This window comes from Phocoena sinus, chromosome 9 (genome assembly GCF_008692025.1).
Source record: "Phocoena sinus isolate mPhoSin1 chromosome 9, mPhoSin1.pri, whole genome shotgun sequence".
Taxonomy (NCBI): Eukaryota; Metazoa; Chordata; class Mammalia; order Artiodactyla; family Phocoenidae; genus Phocoena; species Phocoena sinus.
Genome location: NC_045771.1, coordinates 59850740 through 59862521, shown reverse-complemented (window position 1 = coordinate 59862521; position 11782 = coordinate 59850740). Strand labels below are relative to the sequence as shown.

Sequence of the window (11782 nt, the reverse complement as noted above, 5' to 3'; positions counted from 1 at the left end):
TTCTGCTCTAAGTACTTTACATGTATTCTACTTATTCCTCACAGCAATCCTACTTAGGATAATATTAGCATTTACATTTTACAAAAGGAGAAATTGAGGCACAGAAAGATAACTCATCTTACCAGGGTTGCATAGCCAGCAAATGTCAGTGCCAATGTCATCTGGTTCCAGTAATTACATGCTTAGCCAGTTTGCTACACTGAATCACCAAAAAGAGGGATTATAAAATTTCCCCAAAGTATCTTCTCCTGTGCACAGTTCAGTAAGGAGAAAATTCACCCCACCTGACACAAACTGCATGTATGGATTTTTGTTAGGTGTTTTAAAGGATAATGATTTCTCTACATGGCATCTAAAAATGAATTGTTTAAAGGTATCATGCAAGTGTTTGGAATAAAAAAGAATTATTTGAAGATGAGAAGCAGGATCAAGTACAAGTCTGAATGGTTTTCATGTAATAAAATTTGTTTCGACTGTACAGCCATTTTCTTGGAAGACTACCCTGTAAGATGATGTAATCCATCTACAGATACTAGCGCTACACATGCTATCCATATATTCCATAAACATTAATAACACACAATTATCCCAGTCAATATACATTTTCCAAAATAAAAAAGCAAATAAATCTAAACTTTGAGATCACTTTTACAGCTGAAAAATTTCTTACTATATCAAGCCAGATATTTAGGACTTTTTAAATTTAAATTTTATTTATTCTTGGCTTCATTGGGTCTTTGCTGCTGTGTGCGGGCTTTCTCTAGTTGTGGTGAGCGGGGGCTACTCTTTATTGTGGTGCGTGGGCTTCTCGTTGCGGTGGCTTCTCCCGTTGCAGAGCACGGGCCCCAGGCATGCAGGCCTCAGCAGTGGCGCAGGCTCAGTAGTTATGGCTCGCAGTCTCTAGAGCACAGGCTCAGTAGTTGAGGTGCATGGGCTTAGCTGCTCTGCAGCATGTGGGATCCTCCTGGACCAGGGCTCGAACCGTGTCCCCTGCATTGACAGGTGGATTCCCAACCACTGTGCCACCAGGTAAGCCCCTAGAACTTTAAATTTTTATTACAGCTGATGATATCCTCAGATACGATCTATCCAAGACAACTTATTGGAGGGTGGCATCATCATCCTACAAAGTACCGTCCTTCAATTAGTGCTCTGTCCTGAGGTTAAATGTTTCAAGGATTTAATTCTGGAAATGATATACAGGTGGGAGAAGTAAGTTTTTTTTTCTTTTAACAACTTTTTTTTTTGTACTTCTTTATTATTTCTTATTTGGAGAAACGGAGTAATAACAAGAACTCTCATTTAGTTATATGAGTGAGGTCTGAGGTTAAGTACTTCCCTAGTTATTGAAATGAATCCAAATTCCTTTTTAGACAGTGACACAAGTTCACAACAGTCTTGAATGGCACTGTTACCCCTTTGCTCAGTTCATTTTCTCTACTTTGTGTTATTTTCCTATGCTCCACTATTCTTCATTTTTCTCTTCAATTTTACAAAATACTGCACTGGGGAAATGAAGTCCTCAAAATAAATTATACAAAGAGCTAACAAAAAGTATGAGCAGGAAAAGGCTGGCAACATATTAATATGAAAGAATAGGTCCACTCTTTCTTGTCTTTTCTCCAGCTCCTGACCAAGCCCTCCCAGAAAGAGCCACAAAAACAAAACAAAAAGCCCAAGAAGATACAAAAGCGAATCCTGATAACAACTTTTTCTCATATAAGGTGAGAATCAAGTTAAATCTAAATTGCCTCGTAACTTCATGTAACGTTAAATATTGGAAAAAAGCAGATCTCACTAGTAAAAGTGATATACTCGAGGGGTTTGGCTTCTAAACGTAACACTGTACTTATTATTGGTTAAAATGGCACAAATTTAAGTTACTATATGATACCATATGTAATGTTTTATTGATAGCAATGTATAGAAACAATATACTAAAACAGAACAGATCAATGTGTTTACATAGTTTCACGTAGTGGTAACGGCAAGACTTAAGAAACAACTCTAATAAAGATTATGAAACATTAAGGGTTGAATATGTGTCCGGATACAGTCTGGGACAGAACTGAGTATCACTGATGACATATAAAGTTGCACATCTAACTTTTCAAAGACAAATCTTTTGGAAGTCTCGTTCCTTTATTTGTTAAAGAAATCAAAGTAGTAATTTTAATATTTACCATTATAAAACATAAAATTTAAAGGGTTTTGTAAGTAAAATCTTTGAGGTTTTTTTAAAAAAACTGAAGTATAGTTGAGTTAAAAGTTGTTTCAGGTGTGCAGTAAAATGATTCAATTATATATACTTCAGATTATTTTCTATTTTATATTACTACAAAGTATTGAATATAGTTCCCTGTGCTATTCAGTAAATCTCTGTTGCTTATCTATTTTACATATAGTAGTTTCTGTCTGTTAATCCCATACTCCTAACATATCTCTTCCCACCCCCATCTTCCCTTTTGGTAACTGTACGTTTGTTTTCTATGCCAGTCTGTTTGTTTTGTATCTACATCCGTTTGTATCATTTTTTAGATTCCATATATAAGTGATATTATGATATTTATCTTTCTCTGGCTTACTCCACTTAGTATAATAATGTCTAGGTCTGTCCATATTGCTGCAAATGGCATTATTTCATTATTTTTTATGGCTAATATTCCACTGTGTATCTATACCACATTTTCTTTATCCACTCATCTGTCAGTGGACATTTAGGTTGCTTCCATGTCCTGGCTATTGTAAATAGTGCTGCAATGAACACTGGGGTACATGTATCTTTTCCAATTAGAGTTTTCATCTTTTCCAGATATATACCCAGGATTGCTGGGTATGTGGATTGCTGTGTGGGATTGCTGGATCATATGGTAGCTCTAGTTTTATTTTTTCTCAGGAACCTCCATACTGTTTTCCATAGTTGCTGCACTAATTTACATTCCCACCACCAGTGTAAGAAGTTTCCCTTTTCTCTACACCCTCTCCCAGCATTTAGTATTTTTTGCCTTTTTGATGATGGCCATTCAGACCAGTGTGAGATAATACCAAGTTGTGGTTTTGATTTGCATTTTTCTAATAGTTATGGATTTTGAACATCTTTTCATGTGCCTGTTGGCCATCTCTATGTCCTCTTTGGAGAAATGTCTATTTAGGTCTTCTGCCCATTTCTTTGATTGGGTTGTTCAGTTTTTTTGATACTGAGTTGTATGAGCCGTTTGTATGTTTTGGATTAGCCCCCTGTCAGTAGCAGCATTTGTAAATATTTTCTCCCATTCCATAGGCTGTGCTTGGCTGTTACAGAAGTTTAGGTCTGATTTGGTCCCATTTGTTTATTTTTGCTTTTATTTCTTTTACCTTGGGGAACTGATCTAAGAAAATATTGCTGTGATTTATGTCAGAGGATGTTTTGTCTATGCTCTCTTCTAGGAGTTTCATGGTGTCATGTCTTATATTTAGTTCTTTAAACCATTTTGAGTTTTTGTATATGGTATGAGGGATATTGTAATTGCATTGATTTACATGTTGTCCAGCTTTCCTAGCCCCACTTGTTGAAGAGACTGTCTTTTCTCCATTGTATATTCTTGGCTCCTTTGTCACAGATTAATTGACTGTAAGTGTGTGAGTTTATTTCTAGGCTCTCTATTCTGTTCCATTGATCTATGCCTGTTTTTGTGCCAATACCATGCTGTTTTGATTACTATTGATCTGTAGTACAGTCTGAAGTCTGGAAGGGTTATGTCTCCTGCTTTGTTCTTTTTCCTCAGAATTCTGGGTCTTTTGTGGTTCCATGTAAATTTTAGGATTTGTTCTACTTCTGTGAAAAGTGTCATGGGTATTTTGATAGGGATTGCATTAAAGCTGTAGATTGCTTTGGATAGTATGGCCATTTAACAATATTAATTCTAATATTCTAATCCAAGAGCATGGATAGCTTTCCATTCTTTGAATCACTTTATCAGTGTTTTATAGGTTTCAGCATATACGTGTTTCACCTCCTTGGTTAAGTTTATCCCTAGGTATTTTATATATATATATATATATATATATATATATATATATATATATAAAAAATAAATATATATACTTTTTTTTTTTTGGCTGCACCCCACAGCTTGCAGGATCTTAGTTCCCTGACCAGGGACGGAACCCAGGCCCTCAGCAGTGAAACCACAGAGTCCTAACCACTGGACCACCAGGGGATTCCTGGTAGGTATTTTATATTTTTGATGCTATTTTAAATGGGATTTTTACTTTCTCCTTCTGATATTTCATCGTTAGTGTAAAGAAATGCAACAGATTTCTATATATTAATCTAAGAATGAATTTTATCAAATTTAAAAGTTTCTGATAAAACTATACCCTACTGTGGAACTACTGCAATACATTTGACCTTTTCCATGGTGATGGAAATAATAGTACTATATTTGTCCTTAAAAATACAGATTCACCCTCACAAAATGTTTCACAGTATTCTAACATGTCTTTTTGATCTGTGAAAGTTTCATTTAGGTTGGGGAAAATATTAGAAGTTTGTGTTTTCTTTTTTAAATTGCTCTGCCAAGCATTTTCCTCTCTAGAATACCATAAACTTCACAGAAAAGTTAGCTTGTTTTGGTTCAAACACACAAAATTCTTGATTAGAACAGGATGAGAACACAATTGCTTCTAGAAACTTAAATTTATCTACCTCATCCTATCACACTTTTTCATCTAGCTGACTATAAAAACAATCCAAGATCATCGTAATGTTAGAAGGTGAGGTGCACACTGCCCCATTTTTAGAGTTAAATGTCACCATCAGGAAGCACTTTAAGTATAATCTTAGCTTGAATGTGGGAATGTGTACTCACGGGCTGTTTCCACACCCAAAGTAATAATTTTTGGCATCTGAATTACTTGTAGGTAAGACCAAACAGGTATCCGAACACACAAGGCCACCACTCTTTTCATTTTACATCTTTGGCTGTAAACAGCATCTGTTTGGACAGAACTGCGTCCTTCTTACCCTTGGCAGTTCCTGACTCTTCTCACCTGGTTCTCTCTTATTAGAAATGTCTAGAAAAGAAGTTCATGAGCGTAAGTGCATCTGAAACTTTCTCTAGGAGACTTTTAATCCAATTTTACCTTAATCATTAAGTAGGATAAAAAACTCTGCTCGTTTCTTTGATTAAGAGAAAGACTGCTGTCATGCCCTTCTATCTAGCATATATATATCTATTCAGTACTGATTTAGTCATCATGGACTTAGTACCAGCTATATGGCAGGCACTGTGGTAGGACTAAAGATACAGTGATGAATCATTTTGGCATATGATGACTATAAATATTAATTACCGTGTTTTCTTAGGTCAAAATGTGTGAATACTGGCGTAGGTTTTTTTTTTTTTAAACTTTACTGATATTCAGAAAGTGAGTAGAGTAACCTAAAATTTACCTTCTTACAGTGATAACTGCAACATTTCCTGGTATGTGTTGTGTGTCAAGCGAGTAGCAGGGAAGCAAATGGCATGTTAATGACATGGCTTCAGCATCTCTTCAGGTTTCTGTCAAGGCATTAAGGCTAAATCTAGACCATCACTATGGATTTTTTCCCCCTGAAAATAAGTTTAGAATAATTTTCAAACAATTTACATTTCTGATAGGAAGAATATTCACAAGTGTCTAATGGTGATGAACAATTTCAATTAACTTAAAAAACATATTTGAGAAGCACTGTGAAGGAAATAGCCCATAGTTATATCAAGGGACTACCATAAAAAAGGGCCCGATAAAATTGACCAGTATTGTCCTGAGTCAAAGTGGATCTGGAAACATTTTGGGGCTTCAGATTCATCCACCAACGTCCACATCCTAGGTCAGAGGTGACTCAGATTCTTCTACTGCTTCATCCAGGGTTCACCACTCGCCAGTTTACCACCCCCCTTCGCAACTGGATGACTGTTTTCTAACTTTTTGCTAAATGTATAAAGCATTTTTGTGCCAAAAGCACTCAGGGAGCTGATTCCTGAGATAACAAAATCTTAGCTCTAAGAGTAAGTGCCTCTTATAGATATGATATGACCATACATTTACAGCCAAGGGAACTAAGGCCAAAGGTAGTTTCTGAAGCAGTAATTTGGCCCTAAGGAGGAGGTAAAATGAACCTTAGATTTGGACAGGAAACTTAAGTCCTGCTTTCATCTTGGTTACTGGCCATGGTCAGGCACTTAACCTCTCATTGCCTCAATTGTAAAATGGGGATGATGGTGTCTGACCCATTTATCAAAAGAGATGTGGAGAGGATGAGAAAGGTAATCTAAGTGAAGAAAGTACTATGAGTTCAACACAGAATAATCATGCATTCTTGTTCTTTAAACAGTTACTCAGATTGAACATGTTCCTAAAAATCACATATGTGAGTGGCATACGTATCAATTCGATATCATTTTTGTGGTTTTGCTTTAAGAATTAATTCTAAATTTTGCTATGTGAGGACATTAAGAAGCAGACCTCTCTCTGACAGACAGGAAACAGAATGACAGGGAGCTGAATGATTTGCTCAAGACCATGTAACTTACCGCATGTCAGTGTGGGCAATCAGGAGCCTCACCCCTTTAGGAAATGCCAGCATACCATGGCAGGTAATGTGTTGTGAGTCACCTGCTAAAAGATTCTAAATATTTTTAATCTTCTAAGATTCCTGGAAGATGTAAAGGTCAGAAATAAAAAGCAAAAGTGCAAAAGTTGTGGGAAAATTCATGAAAATTGATCGTTTTCATCCTCCCCCTTCATCCCCCTAGTTCTGAGGCTGTGTCATGAGTCTGCCCCCCACCCTCCTCCCGCCTGAATGGAATGGAGGATGCCCTTAGATCCTGCCCTACCCCATGCCCAAATAACTAATTAGGCTAACCACTGGGTGTCCTGCCTGGGCTTCCTGGGCTCCTTGTGTACCTAAAGGGAGGCACAGATTGCACGATAACTAGATTTTGAGAATGGAGCCAGGGTTGACTTTTTTCCACCTCAGACAGCACCCAGATGATATGGTTTCTTTCACAGCTCTGCCAATAATTTCCTGGGTGTCCTTAGGAAATGTATGTTTTAACATCTTCACTTCATTTGTGAGAAAAAGGAATTTCCCACTAACTCCTAGGACCATTGTGAATATTAAACAAGATCTCCCCCCAAATATAAAAAGCTTAAGCTCAGTGTTTGGCACATTATAAACCCCAGATAAATGATGTTGTTCACCCTATATTTTTCCTTCTTAATGTTAATTCCCTCTCCTCCTTTTTCTTTTTCTTTTTTTGCTTCCTTACCTATTTTCTTCCTTCCATTTTCTTCTTTTCACCTACATAGAGCACTGCATTTTTTAGAAGTACACCTTATGTTTGATCATATTTGCTTTCTTAAAAACCCATACAAATCATTTCCTAGACAGCTATTATTAAATGTATGACTGAGTTTCACGAACTGGGTGTGGGGAAAGGGTTCTTTCAGATCACAAGAAAAATCCTGTCAGGATGTTTTGTTAATTTAAAAATCAAATTCCAAGTATAATTATTCCTTGTAAATATACACATGCATCTTTTTCATTTTTCAAATATGACCAATACAGCTTTGTCAAGCTATTTAAAAAAAAACTTTTTTTTATAAATTTATTTACTTATTTATTTTTGGCTGCATTGGGTCTTCATTGCTATGCACAGGCTTTCTCTAGTTGCAGCCAGCAGGGGGCTACACTGTGTCGTGGTGCACAGGCTTCTCATTGCGGTGGCTTCTCTTGTTGTGGAGCATGGGCTGTAGGTGCACGGGCTTCAGTAATTGTGGCACGTGGGCTCAGCAGCTGTGGCTCGTGAGCTCTAGAGCTCTGGCTCAGTAGTTGCGGTGCACAGGCTTAGTTGATCCGCGGCATGTGGGATCTTCCCAGACCAGGGCTCAGACCCGTGTCCCCTGCATTGGCAGGGGGATTCTTAACCACTGCACCACCAGGGAAGCCCAAGCTATTTCCTTTTCATGGCACTTTCTATGGTGGGAGTCTACATTTTTAGCTCAAGTTCTAAGGCCTTGTAACCACTGAACATGCTGTTATAAAAATCAAATGACTTTTTATAACCAGGGTTAAGCACACAAATATCATGCATGTGTCCCTTTTTATAAGCACATGGCTAACCATTCTAAACAGTCCTCAGTCAAGCCTCCCTCATTTGTTAGTAATTTTAAAGGGTTTTAGTACCTAGCAGCTGATTTTAAATAGCTGCGTTATCTGCAGTAACTCCTACCAGCCCAATGCTGTATTTTTTATGTTAAAAGTATCCGTCTCAGGCACTGCCTAGTATAAAAGCAGGTTACTTTTTTAAAATATCTTGGATAATTAAGACAGAAAGGCATTCTGTAATTTCAGCATGCCACGCTTAACGTATCTGAGAAACCAAGCAAATTAAAATGAGTAGGACTCCAGGTTTCAGGATGAATATTCCAGGATGTGTGGTTCGGCAGCATCTTTGTAATCTTTTAATTAAATGGAGTCATTAAAAATAAAAAGTCTGAGACAATTACGTTAACCATGGATTCCAAAGAGATACACAATTCAGCTCCTATATTAACCTAAAAACGAAAGTTTTCTTTAAAACGGTATCTTACGAATTACCTTTTCACTTTAATGCACACTGATTCTGTTGTTCTTGTTGCTAATGCATTTAAAGAAACCGTGGACGTGAACATGGGTTTCCACAGAACAACTGCTAAACCCTTCTAAGCTCTAAAAGCTTTTTAAAAAGTACAACTGTTAGTGGCACCCCAATTCAGGAGATTGCAAACTTACCGGTGTACAAACACACATTTGTGTTCAGAGGAAGCCTATATTTTTTAGGACACTTCCCTTTGCCACACACACAGAGGGAAGCAATGAAACAGCCGCCAGAACAGAACGAGACCAAGCTCCACTGTATTTAACTCTTGGGAGAGTCTAGCATCACTGGTAACAATGGATGAAACCACGAACCAAAATTCCAAGCCAGAATGCAGTATACAGAGCGCAGTATACAGAGCGCATAAGTATACTACAGTGCTCCACCACGAAAAGATATACTGTGTGGTAACTTAGTATTTAGAGAAGTCCAGAAAGTAGAAGGTACGTCAGTCTCCATTCTGTAGCATCTGCTGTTACCAGTCAGTAGGTCAAAATTTCTGTGAAATTTAGCATCATGCTAAATCAGACTACCTATGGTAGTCCGATGATATCTGATTATTTTTTGGTTAAGAAAGAATTTCTTTTTTCTGAAAATCCCATCTAAGGGAACCCTCTATCCACCCATGAAGCTTGAGATCTTTCTGCTAAAGTTCTCTTCCTAGTATCTTTAAATGAGTGCTTGACTTTTATAGCATGTTTGTTAGAACAATACTTTTAAAAAATCCATTACCACCCAATTAAGGAAAAAAATTAAGTTAGGACATGAAAGTCAAAAGTAAACAGTAACAAATACGAGTCTATATCAATTTCAATAAGCCAGCAAACACTGAAGGAAATAATTTTAAACATTATTCTTAAAAAGTGAACATTTAGAACTATTCTTCATGTTAAAATTTAGCATCATGGGAAGCGTGACAAAATTCTGAAGTTTTTACCTGAGGGGGGAAGAACCCACACAGCTGAAAAAGAGTTAATTCACTATGGCTTAAAGATGACCTTGTTCACATCTGTTTTAAAATCTTGTCACTCTCTTTTCTTTAGAAATGTCTTCGGCATTATTTTTCTATTATTTAGAACAATCTATTTCTCTGTCCAAAAGGTGGAAAAAATTGCTAAAAACTTTGGCTGGTGGGCAACAATGGAAAATAAACTTTTTAAACTTCACTACCATTCTTTGTCCATAACACAAAAGATCAAGAAACTGACAGGGAAATGAAAAAGCATATGCTACTCAAACTGATCTCTCATACCAGCTGACTAAACATATATCCTTTCTCTTTCTGATATTAACTATAGGTTTTCTAGTAAATTTCTAGCAACCACTGCATCTAAGCAGTTTTGACAAAACGAAGGCTTATTGCTAAACATCTTAAAAACATTTACCAAGGTAATAAAAGAAATGTCATTCCCTCCTACTGAATGTTTGGGCATAAAAGAGGTATTTTTATAACGTAGTTCGTGATTTACCATATCTATAGTGTCCAAAAAAAGCAAAATGAAAAAGAAGCATTTTTCCAGTGGTTTGACGACTATTTGAATAAACTGTTCCTCTTTTGTTACCTCTAGTGACCAACTGCTCACTCTTAAAAGCAACGGAGGGGCTTCCCTGGTGGCGCAGTGGTTGAGAGTCTGCCTGCCGATGCAGGGGACGTGGGTTCGTGCCCCGGTCCGGGAGGATCCCACATGCCGCGGAGCGGCTGCGCCCATGAGCCACGGCCGCTGAGCCTGCACATCCGGAGCCACACAAAAAAACGGTAAAAGCAGAGGAGGGGAGAGTGACTGGGATAGAGACTGGAGAAGAAGGACAAGCACTCTTTTCTAAATATACGTTCTATGTATCTTTTACCATGCAAATATAGTTAAAGGATTTTTCCTGTCCATTCATCTATAGCCAACGTGGAGACTGCCCTCTGAACGCTTCACACCATTAAGCTTTTCCTTAACCTTCAACTTTCACACGTGAAACATTCATTCACCGAATTATTTACTGAGTGCCTGTTACGCACCAGGCACTGTGCTAGGCCAGGTTATCCTGTTCAGATAGACAACTGGCAAGTACCTATGTTTCTGTGGATGTGGCACTCTAAAGATCAGAAAAACGCTACTGAGGAATGTGATAAGCCCAAGGAGCGCTGCCAGACTGATTTTTTCCCCTAAGTCAAAGGGTGCCCAGTTCTTAGGATACTAGAAGATGTTCAGTTTTTTCCTAAGGGTCTTTAATGCCAAGACAAATAAAAATAGAAGATCCTGTGTAAGTGTTGAGAAAGTACTGGCTGGCCATGAGGACCAAGAGCTCGGGGAATGGACCACTGATCAGCTTTATCGGCCAGCCTAAAAAGTAAGAGTGCAAACTTTCTTCTACAATGTTAAGCTCTGACATTCCCTAAATGATTGATAAATAATTCATGTTTTCAAATGGAAAAGATGTTCTGATAGCTGACATTCTCAAAAATTCATGCAGACCTTCCTTGAAAGTAGCATAGAATGATTCATTCACTTCCTCCCTTTGCAAGTCCAGCCTATATGGCATATAAATATTTATACATCAACAGGTATAGGCAGATATTTGATTTCACATTCTATTTTAGATATACCAATAGTAACACACATACTCGCAGAAGAAACAAATAACTTCACTTCTATACAGGCCAGTGTTAATCTAGACTCACATATGATGGAAGCAGCTTCATGCTCGGGCTGGTCTAAGCTGTGATTTGAGGCTACCGTTCTAAACAGTAATTTTTCAAGATAAAATTTAGCAGTTTTGAAATTCTAAAACACAATTTTGTTAGACATAAAAAAAAATTAACACTATAATTAATGACTGCTTCAAAATCCAAACTGCTATTGAAGACGACAGTTTGAAACCACAGAAGAATCATAAAGATGATTAATTATACAAACTGATACCTGTTTCAGAAGGTTTATATTCAAAGACCATTTATCACCAAAATGGGAATATATTAATTTCATTGAATATTGCAGATTACTCTGGTTTTTATAAAATTAGATATTAGTGTTTTCACTTAATCAACTACTCCATAATATATAAAAGTCATTAAGTATTATCAATTCAGAAAAAAAGTGGCTTGAAAATATATTTAAATCCATTTT

The 11782-nt window shown here is 37.1% G+C and overlaps 1 protein-coding gene across 5 annotated transcripts in view; it reads right to left on the bottom strand.

The window, feature by feature from the left end:
* Nucleotides 1-11782, bottom strand: part of DYNC1I1 (dynein cytoplasmic 1 intermediate chain 1) — a 331990-nt gene that overhangs the window by 1472 nt on the left and 318736 nt on the right. For 2 of the 5 annotated variants that reach the window (XM_032642849.1, XM_032642846.1), the window contains 3 exons: nucleotides 6558-6652; nucleotides 5435-5594; nucleotides 5006-5055 (listed from right to left, as the gene is read on the bottom strand). The exons of 2 other annotated variants lie outside the window; for them this stretch is intronic. In XM_032642849.1, coding sequence (XP_032498740.1) covers nucleotides 5567-5594; nucleotides 6558-6652 — 123 coding nt within the window. In that variant the 3' untranslated portion in view covers nucleotides 5006-5055; nucleotides 5435-5566. The remainder of the gene's footprint in view (nucleotides 1-5005; nucleotides 5056-5434; nucleotides 5595-6557; nucleotides 6653-11782) is intronic. One more of the 5 variants, XM_032642847.1, reaches the window with a different exon arrangement.